This window comes from Cervus elaphus, chromosome 23, assembly GCF_910594005.1.
Source record: "Cervus elaphus chromosome 23, mCerEla1.1, whole genome shotgun sequence".
Lineage (NCBI taxonomy): Eukaryota > Metazoa > Chordata > Mammalia > Artiodactyla > Cervidae > Cervus > Cervus elaphus.
In genome coordinates this window covers 57,228,707-57,246,384 of record NC_057837.1, presented here as the reverse complement: position 1 = coordinate 57,246,384, position 17,678 = coordinate 57,228,707, and the positions used below count along the sequence as shown (strand labels likewise).

General features: G+C 51.5%; 1 protein-coding gene across 4 annotated transcripts in view; it reads right to left on the bottom strand.

The window, feature by feature from the left end:
- Positions 1 to 909: 909 nt before the first annotated feature.
- Positions 910 to 17,678, bottom strand: part of LOC122681793 — a 29,790-nt gene continuing 13,021 nt past the window's right edge. For 2 of the 4 annotated variants that reach the window (XR_006337109.1, XM_043884234.1), the window contains 2 exons: positions 3,489 to 3,581; positions 910 to 2,968 (listed from right to left, as the gene is read on the bottom strand). Coding sequence is in view for 1 of the 4 variants with exons in the window: in XM_043884234.1 (XP_043740169.1) it covers positions 2,945 to 2,968; positions 3,489 to 3,581 (117 nt within the window). In the remaining 3 variants the exon portion in view is untranslated. Of the gene's footprint in view, positions 3,582 to 17,678 lie in introns of all 4 variants that reach the window. The other 2 variants (XR_006337107.1, XR_006337108.1) reach the window with 2 other exon arrangements.

Below are 17,678 nucleotides of genomic sequence, written 5' to 3'. Positions count from 1 at the left end.
TGCCTGAGCTGTATATTTGGAATTTAAGCTCTTGTCAGTTGCCTCATTTGCAAATATTTGGTCTTGGACTGTAGGTTGTCTTTTGTTTCTGCATACCTTGTTTTCTTGTTTCTCTTAGGCTGCTTCACTTTTCTGCAGAATTTATCAGTTTCTACTGAGGCTTACCTTCAGTCTTACTCTTGACCTTCCCCAGAACCCCCGGCCTCCCTGTCCTGTCCACCCAAGGCCCTTTCTGCCTTGCACCCTGCTGTGGGGGCACCTGAGCCTGGTTGGTGTTAACTCCTGGAGCAGAAGAGGGACAGCCATCTCCCAGGCGAACCCCAACATGAGGTGACTGGAGGCCTGGCACTGTTCCTGCAGTTCCCCCTCAGCTCCCCTTCCCAGCCTGTGGAGCCAGGCCACACCCAGCAAGGTTAGTGAATGGGCATCAGGGCCCCAGGAATTGTACATCAACTCCAATTGCTGCTGTGATTGGGTGAGGGGGGAGCGGTCAGTTTCTCAGAGGAATGAATCTGCTATACTGGAAACAGGGTGTCCTCTTCTTGCCTCTGCTCAGATCGCTACATCCTGGGCCACCTGTCACCCCCACCCCTCCCGCCCCTGCCCAGAGCGTCCCATCAACTGTCGGGAGGCCACTCTGCACTTGACATGGTCTTCAACTTCACTGCCTTTTGCACATCCTCGAGGGTCTGAGTCTGTGCATCCATTTGTCTGCCCACCCATCCCCTCATCCAACCATCGCCTCAATGCCTACTCCGCGCTGAGTGTGCTTTCGGGTGTAGTTAGGCTTCACGAGTTAGGAGCGCCCGCGGGAGGGCAGACAAGGATGTGTGTGCACACGGGCTCGGAGGGCTGCCATGTGTGGAGCTACACTCCATGCAGAACGAACAAAGAGGAAAGAGACCCATCTACTCGTTCTAAACAGGTTTATTAGGCACCTACTGAGTGCCACGTGTGGAGAAAGAAGCTGGAGGATCATGCAGTCGCCACGGCAGCTCTGGCCATCCCCTGGGTGCTCATCCAGAAGAACTAGAAGCCATGGGCAGCAAACAGGCTTCGGCAGAGAGACCAGACGAAAGGGCTGTGATGTCCAAGGAGGGCTGGACGGTCAGAGAGGCTTCCCAAGGGTGGGGAGGGCTAGCCAGGCCAGGTGTGCAGCTGGGGTGAGGGAGAAAGACCCCAAAAGGGGGCACACAGGCAGGTGCAGACTGGCCGACAGCTGTGGGCTAAAGAGTGTGAGGGCCGACGGGGAGCCCCAGGTGCTCAAGGCTGAGGCTGGGGTCGGGGGCCTGTGCTCCTGGGTTTTCATCTCGATGCTCACTGGCCACCACAGGGCGGCTGACCGGGTCAGGCCTCCATCAGGGAGGCAGGCAGACACACAGCCAGGCCGGGCTGGCCTTCTCCTCATCCAACCCCCACGTCCTAGCTCCTGAGTACACAGCCTGTGGGTGCTGCTCTCTCAGACCCTTCAGGAAAGCCTCCGCCCAACCCTCTGAACCAAACACAACAGGATTGGGGGGGGCCCTCCGGAAGGGTCCTTCATGGTCACTTTCCACAAGGCGATGCCTGACGCCCCCTCCCAGCCCCGCCCACCTGGGGCCCAGGTAGCACCCAGGTGGACATGGACCCCTCTCCCCACCCCAAGTTCTCACACGACCATAAACCAAAGAACCCCTGCCTCCCCTTCAAACATGCACATTGAAACGGGCCTCCCAACTGCCCGCTTCCCCTCCCAGCTCAAAGGCGGCACCATTAACTTTGAAGAAACAGCCTTTGAACGTGGGCTTGGCAGCAGGCTCAGGGCACCATGGGAAACAGAAGAACTTGACCGTTGCTCTGCCGTGGCCTCAACATTTCACTTCCAAAGGCTTCTCTGGGAAGGTTCTGTCACTGCCTTGATCTGAAAGACGGTGGTGCTAACGATGTCGTCCTGCACAGGGGCCCCAGAGAGAGGGCCGTGACCATGCCCAACCCCCACCCAACAACCCAGGGCCATGGTGACGGACGGAGAGCCTGCCCTGGACCCAACAAAAGCTGCAAATCAAAATGGGGCTGGCAGCTCACCCAGGCGCCAAGCAAAAGGCTTGTCCTTAGCGGCCACAGGAAGGCCTCTTCAGCCCGTGCTCCCGTGTCCTGTCCTGCGGGTTGGCCTCCACAACAGGTCCATGAGGCTGACCACGAGGACTCTCAGCTGATGGGATGGACATCCTGCTGGGAACAGTCTTTGGGGTCTAAAGAAGAGTTAGAAACCCTCGAATGCAGCCAGACGTGGACGAGGGGCCTGGGAGCAGCTAGGAGGAGAGTGATGCTGGCTGTTGGGGTGGGGGAGTGGTGGTGCTCTGCCTTCCACAAATCTGGCGCCCCGGATGAGAGGGATGGAGGACAAGCCTGTCGCCACCTCAGCCGAGGTCACTGCATCCAGTGGGCTCGTTTACTATGCAGCAGTACAAAGTGTTAGCTCTAGGGCTGTGCTGCTGTTCATTTTTTATTTTTAAACAGATGGTCTGGAGTTTCCTGCTTATCAACCGATACAGCTTGGCAATAAACTGGTACAGTAAATCCTCTTGTCTCGGGTGGCTATGGGTGGCGGGGAGCGGGGCACCATGAATTAATCAGGCCTCTCTGAGAAGCCCAGTCGTGAACCTAAGGTCAGCTGTGATGAGGTATTTCTAAAAGGCCCATCGCTGGGCCAGATAAGACCCCAGTCTAACTGATATCTGCAGACCCTGCAACACGGAGACCCTTAAGGATAGGTGGGTTCTATTGGAGGGTGAAGACCACACCTTACCTCCCAGCAAAGCTCTCCTTCAAGGGCAAGGTGAGATGCCCACCAAGAAGAGGCTGAAGCACTAAGATTTTGCAGCAAGGAGGGACATTAAGGAGGCTCAGTGGTACCACACAGAACAGTGTTAGGGCTTTGGGGGGGACACAACTGCTGATGGCTTCAAGGACACTGAAAGAAGAAAGCCTTAGGGGAGAGAGAGAAAAGGGGGCAAAGGGTTAACAGGATAAACCTCCCTCACACACAACATGCCCACAACCCCCAAGGTCACACCCGGATGGATCTTCAACTTGGTGTCCTTCCATTAGCTAAAACAGCCCTCAGTGCAGGGGACATTTTCGGGTGATCTTCAGGCTGTTGTCTGCTGACTTAGAGAAGTAGCCATGATTTTGAGAACGGGCCCCTTCTCAGGTGAATGCGAGCAGGCTGTAATGAAATGGGCCGAGTGGCGCTCTCCCAGGCCTCCAACATGATCTCAGACAGATCACCTGTGTGAAGTTAACTCCTGCGGGCCTTAGCCCTTCTACTTGGCCAGAAGAAGGAGTCGGAGTCGCGAGGCCCTGCTGATGCTGGAGAGCAGGGGTGGGGTGGGGAGCTGTATGGCAAGGCCTCCTTCACGATGGGAGGAAAAAAGCTGGTGGAACCCGTGATGCCTCACCCAACCACCATGCAAGACAAGGAAATCCACATGGGTCACACCACCTACCTGAGACCACAGGGCCACAGGTCCAGAGCAGGTCCAAGAAGTGTCCAGGGTTGGGGGGGCGGGTAGGCATAGGAAGCTACCCTGGAGAGTCTCCTAAGAAAGGGGCACCACCTGTTGGTGGGGGCCTGGGGCACTTTGTGCCAAGGCTCCAGTCCCGGCAAGGTCAATCACCCAGAGAGCAGTACTATGGGTGAGGCTCTAGCGAGATCATGGAGGTGTCCAGGAGCCCCCATCATAATGGACACATTGCACCAGGCACCCCCACCCCCTGCCCCAGCTGACCCCCAGGTACCTGCTGTTCCCATCGGGACTAGAGATGTGGCTCTCGTACTGACCTCTCTCTAGGATCACTTTCCTCCCTGGTCAGAAAACCCGGGAAAACCTGTATCACCCTGTCTGGAAGGTGAGGATGAGCGGCCTCCTCAAAGGGGGCCAGAGGAGGGGAGGCACTGCTGGGGTCTGTAAGGTCAGTGGGGACCCCCTCCCCACCCCGTGGGCTCCCGGCCCCAAGGAACCAGCTCTGAGGACAGACTGAGCCCCAAGAGCAGAGGAAGGGCCCAGAAGCAGCAGAGACCCTGTACTACACAGTCCATAGAAGGTCTCAGAGGGAAAGCCTCCCAGACACTGGCCTCTGGAAGCCACCCCCGCTCCAGCCTGACCCACCACCTGAGTTCGAATCTGGGCTCCCCCACTTTCCAGCTGTGTGGCCTCAGGCAAGTTATTTGACCTCTGTGCCTCAGCTTCCCTGTGAGATTACTGTCAAGACTGAGTGAGTGAATGTATTCTGGGAGACAGCAGGCACCACTTCTTGTGTGTGCTCACTTGTGTCCAACTCTGTGACCCCCATGGACTGGAGCCTGCCAGGCTCCTCTGGCCATGGGATTTTTCAGGTAAGAATACTGGAGTGGGTAGTCATTTGCTCCTCCAGGTAATCTTCCTGACTCAGGGGTTGAACTTGCGTCTCCTGCATTGCAGGCAGATTCTTATACCCACTGAGCCATCAGGGAAAAGACTCATCAAATAAAGAGGAACAAACAAGGCAGGAGGAGAGCTTCTCTAGGCCAAGCTCCTCAAGGAAAGAGGACCTCCCAAGCCCCCAGGAAGGTGGCTCTGAAGGCCTAGCAGTAGTCACAGCTGCCGCGGCTCCTCCCAGAAGCCTGGACAAACAATAGTGAAGTCAGAACCACAGAGGACCAGGAGGAAATTCTGTACAGGAATTGGAATTACTTGAGGGCTGTCCACAGCCAAGGCCCCGAAAGTCCCAAGAGACCCCCCCAGCGCAGCCCCCTCCTCCTCTCCCTCCCCTGAGTCTTGAGCCACACCCAGGCTTCAGCCTTGCCCCAGCCTCCTTGGTGCCTTCCTAACCACAGCTGAGAGGCCCAGAGCTGCACAGATGTTGGGCTAGCTGTGGTCACTACCCTGACCTTGTGGAGTCTGTTCAGACTGCTAAGCAGCCGCCGGAGAAAACCAGGCCAGCTCACTGGCCCCGTGGGCTCGGCGAAGGCCCAGGGAGGGGTCACAGCCCCCTTCCTCCACTGCCTCCTCGCCAGACCAGGCCACCCCAGGCCACCCCAGGCAGGTCCATAAGCCCAGGTCTCCCGGCCCAATGTCAAGGCAAAGTCAAGGAGGCCCTGGGCAGCTGCTCAGAGGCTAATTCTGATGGCCCTCATTCCTCCTGAGATAATAATAGCTCCACTTTACTGCAGGAGGCAAGTGCAGATGCCTACAGAGGCCAGGCCTGCTCAGCCTTGACTGACGGGGCCAGGTGGTGGCGGGTCTATGGCTCGCCGACAGGGGGCGGCCGCCCCTCAGCTTCGGGGCCTGTGGACAGCAGGACCTAGATACCCAAAGGCTCCCTTAAGCGCAGAAAAGTCAAATCTCCAAAGCTTTTGGGAAAATCTATGATCGAAATGTTCGCGGCTAACAGAGCTCAGACTTTAAAAAATCTGTGGGGATGAAACACATCCTGCGTGGGTTCAGGCCTGGGGGCAGCGTCTAGCTCCCCTCTGGGGTGGCGGGCGTGCACAGATGAATTTCTGCTGTTAACAGCGGTGGCACTTAGGGGCCTGTGCGGGAAGGGAGAAAGGTCCTAGGCAGAGGAACAGTTGCCCAGGGGGCACTGGGTGGGCACTAAGGTGGGTGCTCAGGTCTGTTCTACAGCCAAAACCAGGGCCTGAACCAAAGCTGTATCCCCCCTCCCCTCTGAGCTGGGGGTTGGGTCCTGCTGACCTCCCACCTCCAGACCTGTCCCTCACCGGCGGGTCCCCTGTCCCCAGCACCCGCTCAGAGTCCTCACCTGCCCCCCCCTCTGCTTGCCAAGGCCTTTAGCTCACTCACATGACCTTCCTGCTACCTCTTCACATGCTGGGCTGCTTCCCAGACCTAATCCCGCCCCGCTCTCCTGACCATATCTGGCCATGGCGAGGCGGCGGCCTCCAAACCCCCCTGCCCCTCTACCCTGCCACGACTGGGCTTCCATGTGTCCTGGGAAATTAAAAATATCTGTGCAGCCTTGGCACATAAAAGCCCAGTGCCCCCAGCTGTTGGAATATAGGGCCTCACTGGCCGGCACATGCCACCGCTTCCAAAAAACGCGTCAGCTGACCTGGAACGCGGCGGCCAAGCCCTCCATCTCATCTCAGAGCTCTTAACTTGGCTCCTGTGTCAAGGGTATTGTCAGCCCAGCCCATTCCCGACCCTACAAGGAGAAGACAGGCGCGGGCTGGGGCCTCTGCGCCATCTGTGTGTCCAGGACACAGAGCACATGCCCGGAGCGTGGTGCGGTATCCACCACAGCTGTCCCTCTGCCTGGCTGCCGACCCCGACGGGCCCACAGCCCTGGGATTAATAGAGCACAAGGGGGCCCGGCAGCTGGCGGGGGCAAAATCTTTCCACACGGACGGTGACAACTGACATCACGCTGACTTGGGCCCCATAGGCTCCATGTGTGCATTCTTTTGGAAAGACCACAGCTGCAACCTGCCTGCTCAGTGGAAATGTGTCCACTTCGCTGGGGAAACTGAAGACATTTCCAATGAGCAACTGGGGGCCCTTAAGAGGGAACCCAGATGTCGGGTGGTGGCTTTGGGAGACTCGGGCTCGCGGGAGTGAGGTCTGCTTCCCAGGCCAGGTCCCCTCGGTCTGTGCTGTGATTACACATCTTGTGGGGAAGAAGGGAAAGCAGGTTCCTGACCTGACATGCTCACCCCTGGGGAATGGAGGAAGAGGGTGGCCTCAACAGCCTCCAAAAGAACTCAGAAAGAGTAGGGGTGAAATGAGATGATTTCTGGAATTGAGATCCTTTAAAGTCCGCCCAGAGAAAAGGTAGAGGCAACCGAGGGAAGCAGGGCACCCGGGCTGATGGCCATGCAGACGTGCTGGGGCCCTGGCCCCCTCCCTCTCTGCCTCGGGGCGCTTGGCAACTTCCATAACAAGCTTAAAAATATACATCTCAAAAAAGCATTCAGCAGAAGTTTGCTGAGGGCCTAGTGTGCGCTGGTACTCTCTGGCAGAGAAGGGAGTGGGGCCTGGCAGGTGACGGAACATCGGGTCCCCTCCTCGCGTGCCCCAGATTGGTGTCAGATGTCCCATTCCACTGATGCATACCTTTTAAATTCAGTGTTTAAAAATACCACAATGAGCCTTGTAAACCCTCCAGCCGACCCAAGAAAGCACAGGTAACCTGATCTACTGGACCCCCTGCTCCCCTGCCCACCTTCTCATGGAGGCAGCAAAGACGTCACACGAGTTGATCTGGGCTGACCGTGTGCTGCTCATGAACAGCACTTGGCCTTCATCATGCAGAGACCGCTTGCTTTTGAACTTCACTATGTCTGAATACGGCCTTTCAGGCACAGGCTCTCTTTCCTGGTATTTTCTGGCAGTCAGTCAAAAACAGAGAGTGCGATGGAAGACCCCCTCCTCCACCAAACTCCTGAGTGAGGAGGGCAGCTGCAGCCCTCCTGGGCCCGGGGGCGCTGCCTATGAGGTAGCTCTGCTGAGGCCAAGGGCATGGGGTGAAGCCCCCCATTAAGCCTCGTTCTTGGCTGTGTCTGCAAACAGAACTGAAGTATGTGAAGTGATGGCAAATGTCATGGTAAAAGCAGAGCAAGACAACTGCGTCTGTCGATGTATTATTAGGAGGCAAGTGTCGTTGAAAGCAGACCCGCCCCAGCCACTGGGTCCTGGTGAGACTCCACAGGGCGCTGCAGCATGGGAAGAGAACTCTTCTCTCCGCATGTCCACCAGGAGAGGCCTTCTCTGGTCCTGGGGTCAAATCTAAGCTGTCCCCTTTGATGGGGAGGGATACAGGAAGACCACCTGTCTTCACAACCCCTCTGGGTTCCACACGAGTGTCTATCAGGGACAAGAGGGTGCTGGACTGGATGTAGGCAGTATCTGGGCCGATTTCCAGGGACGAGGACCACCGCTATCTGTTTTAAGAGCTATGCATTGATCTTGGCGTGTATTTAAGAAACACTCAGCCAGGAGCTAAGTGATGGTGGTATAACTGTGCTTTAAAACCAAACTCATTTATGTAAAGAAAGCAAGTGAACCTAAAGAAAACCATTCCGTGGCTAGAGTATGGCAATAGGGCAAAATCGTGCACCTACAAGAGCAAAGAGTTTGAGCACAAATGATCCTGACACTTCTAAGAGACTGCAAAATCTTCTCTAATTTCTAAGCTGCCATTGAGCTCAGAAAGTTCTGACTATGTTCTCTGCCTAGAAGTGGCCATTGCACACAGTAGGCAGTCACCCTGGCTAGACTGAGCCTCCCTGGTCCAGGTCCTGTGCTTTGGAGCATTTCCACAGCTCTGCCAGCCCAGAGCTGCCCGCCCCCCAAAGCTGCTGCTGAAGGAAGCCCCCAATAACAGGGCTCAGCTCTTGGTCAGGAACCCCAAGGAACCTCTCAAAAAGTTCCTGTTTTTCTCTCCTGAGTTTGATCTTTGCCCCAAGTTTCCATAGTGACTTCAGAAAAAAACAAACAAACACATTACTCCATGCAGGCAGTTCACCAACTCCACAAGTGCTCTCAACCGCAGACCCTCTCTCATCACACACAAGCCTATTTGAAAAATACTTTGAGATGGGAATGACTTCTTTTAAACATCATTAAAAATAATTATATTATTAATTGTATTACCTCCTTTACTTATGTATTTTAGTGCCACATTATTAATACTAGTATTAAGGGAAAGCCAGGGTTTACCTATCATCTTAGCACCCTCCTCATTAGCACTGCCTTTCACACTCAAGCATGTCCCACTTGGATGACAGATGACACAGTCACCCTAGTGGTGCACCATGACGAACTTGTCTATGCCTGCAATGAGTGGCCGGGTAGGAGAAGGGGGAGGACAGAGATTCAAAAGGCCGAAGAGCATTCTTTAAATTGTGGCCATTCCGAATTTAAACTGTCCAGATCCAGGACTAGGAAAAGAGGTCTACTTCTTGGGTTCAAAATGATCAGCTGCCCCATGGTAGCAGTATGAACAGTGCTATTTCTACAGGAGTTCAGTTACTTTCAAGAACTAAAAGTGGCCCTGCCCCCAGCATACACGGCCTCTCTCTTTTTCAGATCTTTTACTGAGGTTTTCCCACCCTTTGTCTTCATGGCAGACTCTGAAATAAACTTCACTGAAGTTCAGTGTTTTTTCTTGACCCATTAGAGACAAGAATAATGAAGGCCAGGTCATGACCCCACAGACCCAGCCCCAAGCCCTCACTCCCACCCTGGGGCGGTCTGGGCTCTCCAAGCCAGAAGAACAGGGTGGTGTGGACAGTGGAGTCACATGTGCTGCTGGGGATCAAACTGGTGGCCTTGTATTGAAGGGCAGCTGAGCCAAGGCCCCGTGTCTACCTGTGACCCAGAGAGACAGTTAGATCTACCTCAGCAGCCTCACTGCCTGAGATCAACCCTAGAGAAGCCCCTGTGAATACGTACACAGAAGCAGGTGAAAGGACAGGGGTCTTCTAACAGGGACCAAGCGCATGGGGTGGGGGTGGGGGGAACTATCAGCATCTTCGATTCAGACAGAGACGATGACTGACAATCTAAGAGCCAGGCAGCTTCTGTGAACCAGCCAAGGGTCTCCAAGATACAGGGCCAAGTGAAAAGCCACAAAGTGGCACAGACATTACTTCTATTGTTTTTTTCAAAGCAATTTTGCTGTGGAAACTGGCCAGTATGTGAAGTTGGTAACCTCAGGGGCATTCGAGAGGTAGCATATGGAGACGTCACAAGTTGAGGGTTATTAAGACAGACTTTGGCCTTTAGCTCTAGTTAGTATTTGAAACTTCTTATGTAATGTACTAGTTCATATATTCCACATGTAATTAAACATCAAATTTTTTAAAGTAATGCCAGGGAAAAGCTGCTGCTATGTCACAGGTATCATGGAGCAGACATCTTGAGAAAATGGACTTGTCTTTCTTGTACCTAACTTCCATGTTTGGGGGACAAGCTTTAAGTAGTAACAGGTGCTTTTGGAGTTGGGTGAATTTTTGAACAACCGGCAGAAATAAGTGTCACCAAATCATCTTCGCTTTAACCTTGCCCAAGCCTTTCCTGGCTGCTGGGTGGACTCTGCCAGGCTTGATTACTAAGGGCAGGTATAGTTCTATTTCTAGCTTCCAAACTACTTCTGGTCAGTTCCAGCTCTGCTCTTTCTTTAACAAGGAGCCGGCAGAATGTCAGCTCTAAAGTGATCAAGAAAAGAATGTGAAGCTGGGAACTGACCATTTGGATGCTCACAAAAAGTAGATCTGATAACAAGGGGCTGACATCCGAGCCCTCAGCTCACGGTCTACGCCTCAGTGAAGATGCCTCACTTGTCGGAATGAACAAGGCACTGAACCTGAATCACAAAAGTTCTCATCTAAGAGATGGCTTTGCCATTCCTAGCAGGTCCCACCTCTGAGCCTCAAGTTTCTCCACCTGTATAGCCAAGGAGCTAAGACTTCATCTCTTGAGGCACATGAAAAGATACCCAACATCACTAATTATTAGGAAAGTGCAAAACAAAACTACAATGAAGTATCATCTCACACCAGAGAGTCTACAAATAACAAATGCTGGAGAGGATGTGGAGAAAAGGGAACCCTCCCACTGCACTGTTGGTGGGAATGTACATTGGTGCAGCCACTATGGATAACAGTATGGAGTGTCCTCAAAACACTGAAAACAGAGTTACCATATGACCCAGCATCCCACTCCTGGCCATATATCAGGAAAAGACAAAAACTCTAATTTGGAAAGATTCCACTATTTCCAATAGCCAAGACATGGAAGCAATCTAAGTTTCCTTCAAGAGATGAATGGATAAAGATATGGTACGTAAGAGGCCACCAAGACACAGACCCAACTTGATTGGCTGCCCCAACTTTCCATTAGGTTCTTCCTGCCTCTCTGGGAGGAGCACCACTGCCTTCCTGCTTCTCGGCCTTTACCACCACCACCACCACCAACTGCTACCATCAATTAAGCTATCAATTCAGCAGCTCAATACTCAATACCAGTTCGCTTGCTAATTCCTTTCCTCATTTGATCACCTTCACAACCCTGGAAGGCACTTTGGACCCTAGAAGGACCTTATTTTGCCACTGTGGAGGCAGAAGACGGGACAGGTAGTGCCACTGGTTAGCTATGAAGCAGGAGGCAAGATGTATCTCCAGCCCCAGCTGTTCCCAATCCGGCTTCTTGTCTCTCATCCTAGCCTTTCTGTTGAGTTCCTCTCACAGAATACCATCTTATTTCCTTTTATTTTTATTTTATTATTATTTTTGTACACTTTTGGTCATGCCACATGGCATGTGGGCTCTTAATCCCCTGAACAGGGATGCATTGGAAGCTCAGTCTTAACCGCTAGACCACCAGGGAAGTCCCACCTAAGTAGTTTCAGAGAGGAGACACTGAGAAAATCCCTTTAAACAAAGAAGCACAGTGAGGATGCCCCACTGCACCCATCTCCTCTAGAAGAGGAGCAATGACTCCTGTCTTTCACATAGTCTCAGGAACATGGCAACACAAAAAGGAAGGGTGAAGAAGCCAGGAAAAGAAGGAAGAAATAAAAACACAAATCTAACTACATGACAAGACTAACTAGAAGATAAAAGGATAAACCAAAACTTACTTTCAAATTAATAATTTAAAAAAAAGCCCAGAATTACCAAATAACACAGAACTGTGAAGTCCAAAAGAACATGAGTTGGAAGTTCCTGATTTTGACATTTCAGAAAATGCTAAAATGTTCAAATTAATATGGAATGCCAACCTAGGTTGTCAACATGTTTTTTTTAATATGCTATCATTTAAAAAACTAAATAAAAACCAAATTTTAAATAAACTTCTAAAAAGTCCTCTAATATCTTCCAATAAAAAGCCCTATCAATTGTCATCCAAAAAGAAATGACACTGAAATACCAAAAGGTAGGAAGCTTCTGTAGCCTCCATCTCAAGGACAGTCCCTTCTCGGAATACATTTAACCTGACGGAAACCCCACGACATCGTCTTTATTTCTCTCCCTCCACTGTGCACTGGCATCTGGCAACCAGTGACTTAGTGGGACTCTTTTTCTCCTCTACAAACCTTCCCACAGCCACCTCTCAGCACTTGCTGGAGCAGCTCCTGGAAGCCTCATAAACCAACCAATTCTAAAGGGAGCAAAACAAGAGAAAGATGCACAAAAATCAATACCATTTCTATAAACAATAATCAACAGCCTGAACATAACAATAAAGCAGATTCTGCTCACAATAACAACAAACATCAAACACTTGGGAAATACTTGATACATATTCATGTATCAAACTCCACAAAGGATATATTAGAATTATATAAAGAAAATATAAATCCTTAACGTGAGAAATAGAAACTCAAACGAAGAAGAGACCAAACTTCTGGCTGCAGGCTTAACAACGCTATTTCCCAACTTAATTTATAGATTGACTCAAATTCCAGTCAAGGCATCACCAAGGTCATTACAGAATTTGGTAAGAATGATTCCTAAATTCTATAGAAAAATCAATGGGCAAAACCATCAGAGGATTCTGAGAACACACAGAAGATTCTTGCCCCAGCAGATCTTAAACTACAGTATGAAATGATGATCCGTAAGGCTATAAACCAACTAAAACACTAGGCAAAGAGACCACAACTTAATACAGCAGAAACAAATTCGCTACCAATAGAAAAATACACAGGCACCACTACTGTCCCCATAGTCTGAAGACAGAGTGATAGTTTTCAAAACCTTCTTGTCTCAATTTGGAACAGGACATTTTAGAGTTTCTAAGTATTCTTGCCTGGAGAATCCCATGGACAGAGGAGCCTGGCAGGCTACAGTCCATGGGGTCCAAGAGTCGGACACGACTTACGACTAAACCAAACCAAGCAATACCAGAAAATTTCAAAGTGACAAAGATGAAGATTTCTTGGCAATCTAAAAAAAAACCTCTTGAATTCCTGTGTGTTTCCCTGGGGTCATCTCAAGCCCTACCTCCTCATTCCTAGGCTGTCCAAATCACAATTTGAAATTCATTAGATTCATCTTGTTCTCTAATTGTGAGTGTGAGGATGGGGTGGCGGAGGTGCTGGCAGCGGGCACCAGAGAATTTTCTGAGTTCTTTAGTCAGGGGCCCTGGCCCACCTGCCTGGCATCTAGCAGGGCCCACGCAGCCCTCGACTTCCCAACTACACAGATTGTTCCAGAAAGCAATCAGGAATTCTCCAAGTCCTCAATTGCCACAAACCAATCAGACTCAGCCATTTGGAAAACAAGTCTTGTTTTTCCTTCTCTCACCAGTGAAGAGCTGGGAGGGAAGTGTCGGCTCTTTCAGGAAGAAATTTCTAGACCAGCAAAGGGAAAACTTCCCAATTTACAATGACTTTTAGGCCTCCCCCTCAAAAAAAAAACCCAAACAAAAAACAGATGGAAGTGAGAGGGTCCAGAAGTCATCACCAGCCAAGAGTGAGTTTTCACTTCCGATCTAAGAGGACCTGTTCTCTCATTCTTCTAGTTCTGTGACATTTTCATTCTCTCCAGCAGTTTGTGTCTAACTGTGGGCCTGCTGAGACCTGTATAATCCTGGCCCCGGAAGTGACCTTGTTCATCCTCTGGCCCAACATCTCAGGACGAGCATGCACGAGAGAAGAACGGGAGGTAGGCCTCTGCCAGAAGTAGGAAGCAGAGGTCGGACCCCAGCAGGCCATGGACCTGCTCACAGGGAGCTGGTCTGGAGCACCTCCCGCCCCTGCCTGGCTGACAGGTCCCACAGCCTACAGCCCCTCGCATCTGTGTGGGTAGGATGGCCCTCCCCTGACTGCCTTGGGGAAAAACAAAGCCAAGTGCAAATAACAAACAAATACCTTAGAATCCTCCTCAACTCAAGCACCACCACCATGAATGAGGCTGATTCCCTAGTTATCAGAACAGACTGATTACAAAGCCCAGCATCATTTGCCTGAAGATAATTGCCTCAATTCTCCACTTCACTTTGCCCATATAGAAACAGTCCCAATCTACCCGAGCCTCAGTGACTAGGCGTGTAAAATTGGTCTAATCACATCTTGAAGAGCTCGGGCTCAAAGGACAGCTCCGAGCGCCAGCCTGAACCATGACACCAGCAGACTCTCTCCCTCCGGCCTGCCACTGCCTCACCCCACCCCCCAGCCAGGACCAAGTCTGGAGGGGTGAGTCAGATCCTCATCAGAGGAGAGAAAAACAACTTGGAGGCTCTCTGTTAATGCCAGTGGCCGGGGGACAAGGTGGGAGTCAGGGTGAGCTGAACAAAAAAGCAAAACAGCGTGCTGAGGACGCTCCTGACGGCTGAGTGTTCTCTGCCATCAGCAGTGCTTTCACCCACCGCCCACCATCTCCATGAGGGGCTGGCACGCAGGGCAGAGGGTGCAGCTCACACTGCATCACCTGGGCTGTGGGCAGTGCTGGCCACGGAAAAGCACCAGGCAGACTGGGGCAGGGCAGATGACCGAGCCCAGCCCTCATTTCTCTAGGACAGAGCAGGCAGAGAGCCAGAGTCCAATGTGAACCTGGGACCACATCACATGAAAGCTGAGAGCCAGAGTCAAGGCAGAGAAAGGGAGGCATCACGCCCCAGGAGGCCCTGGCCACCCAAGCTTACACCTTGCCTCGGGGAGGGGCCTTCCAGGCACTTCCTGTTGGATCAGGAGCCTAGAAATTGCTCTGCCCGTGACAGGAGCAGGTGGGCAGGCAGGTGGATGTAGGGTTGGTGGAAGAACCTCGAGAGAGCACAAAGCCAAGGCGAAAGAAGGCCACTCGTGAGAGGACAACGCCAGCAGCGCTGCATGGGGACACAGAATAGAGAATCGTAATCCCAACAACAGAAGCCAGCCAGGTCAAAAAAATGATGATTTCCTCCTGTTCTCTGCTTCTGCTCTGGACGGGAGTGCTCCCCAAATCCCAAAACCAGGGGCCCGGACCTGTGGCCCTTTCTACTGATGAGAGCCAATCGATGCCAGCACCACTTGAGTAAGTGACATGGTGCCCAGAGAAGCGAGACAAACCCAGACCTCTGTAGGGGGCAGGCAAGAGGGCTGAAGCCAAATTTCCAGGGCTGGAGGGGTTGAGCCGTCTGGCTGATTGCCACAGTCAGGGGTGGGGAGCACTTCAAACTCCCTGAATTCATTTCTACCCAAAGGAAAGTTTGAAAAGCTCTCCATCTTCAAAAATAACCTTTTCGAATGATTGTCCAAAAAATATGTTCAAGAGTGATTGTACCCACTCGCCTGGAGGAGCAGAACCAATCTTTTATCTTCTGTCTCATCTTGGAAAATGAGCTGGTGTCGAGGGGACCTGTGACAATGGCCCGGCAAGCCTTCTGAGAATTCCTGTGAGTCATCTGTCTCCCCAGAGGGACCAGAGCAGGGCTTTGCACACAGTAGGCACGTGGCTTGAAAGCCTTCTAATGGGCTTCAAAACAAGAGAAAAGAAAAGCAAGCCTCAAAGTCGGACAAGGAAAGAGCCCACCTCCTGCAGAAACCCACCAGGTGGACACTCCCTGACATTACCACCTTCCGCTGGCCTCCCTCCCTGGTTTGCCCATCTGGGAAGGATTGAGGACTTGCCACCTGTTGGCAATCCACTCTCTAATCGGCGGCATTTCCCACTGATGTGCATGTTGTCGAATGGCAGGGATGGTCCCCTCTCAATCACCTTCATCTCCCCACGAAGCCTGGAAGACTGTCCTGGTCACAGAAGTGACTCAATGTGCAATTGCTATACAGCTAGTTTCATTTCTAATTTCTGAGACAGCTCAGGGCAGGGAGGCAAAGAGGCCCAATATAATGAATGGATAGACGGCTGATTTCTCTGCCAGTGAGTTGTGGAGCAGAGAGCCAGAGAGTCCCACCTTGATTCCCAAAGGTACCCCCCACCACTGGCCAAGTCTCCCCAGTTAACACCTGTTTGCTTGTGTCCTGAAACTGCCACCCAGACATTCCTTCCTGCCATTAAGCCACTTGCACTTTCAAATGCCTCTGAAATAGAAGCCGAGCTGGAAGAACACGTCCATTGATAGAGCCCCCAGCTCCTCTCCCAGGGCCTCCAGGCCCCTTTCATGAAATCAGATTCTGACTTGAAAAGAACTCAGTGAGCATGGGGTTCTAACTCCACCCCGCTCAGAAGTCCTGGGGAAAACATCTCCAATATGTGGTCCTCTGTCCTTTGATTTAATGCTGCTCCTGACAAAGAGCCAACCACCTCCTGAAAGCCATTCCATTTCACAGTCCTAACTGTTCGAATACTCTTCCTTGGGCTGAGCTGACATCTCAGCCTGTTGGAACTGTGTCCCATAGGTTCTAATTCTACCCTCCCAAGCCACATAAAAGACATCTTAGTGCCTCTTCCCCAGGATGATCCTGTAAAGGGCTGGAGACAATATTCTTCACGATGAACTGGGAACTGTACTTCCCTAACCTATGGGCTCAGGGGCCACCCTCCGGCCGAGCCCTGCAGGTGATATACATCAGCACTTTATTTACCGCAGACAGCCCGCCCCTCGCTCCTCAGCCTGGTAACAACCCGAGGTCGTTCATCACCACTTGCTCCTTTTTGAAATTCACTCTGCAGCAAGCACTTTTAAAGTCATACACGTAATGCATTTTAAAGAGCGTTTTCTGCACAGAGCCATTTGCTTGGCCTCAGCACTAAGCGTGAGATGGAACAGTATTTTAGTGTGGTCCCCCTGCTCTCGGAGCCCGTGTCAAATGAACGCCAGAAATGTACCTGTAGCTATACATGACTGGGGCTCTAAAGGCAGTGCTTTGTTAAATGTTCGTTTGTTGATTAAAATGCATCTTGCAAAGAAAGTGCATTTCTAATGCAGACTGTAGTCCAAAACTACCTATTATGTAATGCACATTTTTTAATAATGCAGGCAATCTCGTGTATCTGTATTAGTGGATCAGCTCTGAGCTGCCATCTCCATTACAGGCAGAAAGCACTCCTTCTGCAAAATGAAGTACTTTCTTATGTCCACTAAAGAATCATAATCCCCCTCATTGCTGACAGCTGGCATTTGTCTCCATTGAAAGGGCATTCAGCAGCACCCACATCTGCCTGATTTTTTTCCAGTGTGCCCTGAGAACCACTCAAATGATGTCTTTATGTCCCACTCACTGTCAGGGGGTGCTGCACTGGTTGAAAGCAAGCAAGCAGACGGGTCAGTGTGAGCAGAACCTCTGGAAATGTCTCCGGGCGGGGCTGAGAGACCAGGATTTGAGATCTAGAGCTCCAAAGGACCCTGTCCCCTGTCCTGTAATAACTCCATATGTGATTGGTGCCATCCAGACATCTATGACAGTAAAACCCTTTCGGTCGCTCTGGACTGAGGAGGAGGAGGGCCCAACAAGAATGCAGACATGTGCCCTTTGACGAGGTTTTGCAAATCGATTCCACTTTATTAGACCAATCAGTATTTTAATGCTACAAACGAACTCAATGAACTCAAGACACAAGACAGGCACTGCCGAGAAGCCAGGTCAGGAACATTCAAGACCATTCACAGCCAAGACGCAGATATAAAACCTCCACATGTCCAAAACAGTGGCTAGGATCTCACTAAAACAGTGGCTAGGATCTCACTAAGGTCTTAACTCTGGGCTTGACAGCTCTAAGGCAAACGTGGAAGGACAGGGGTGAGGGTGTGCCC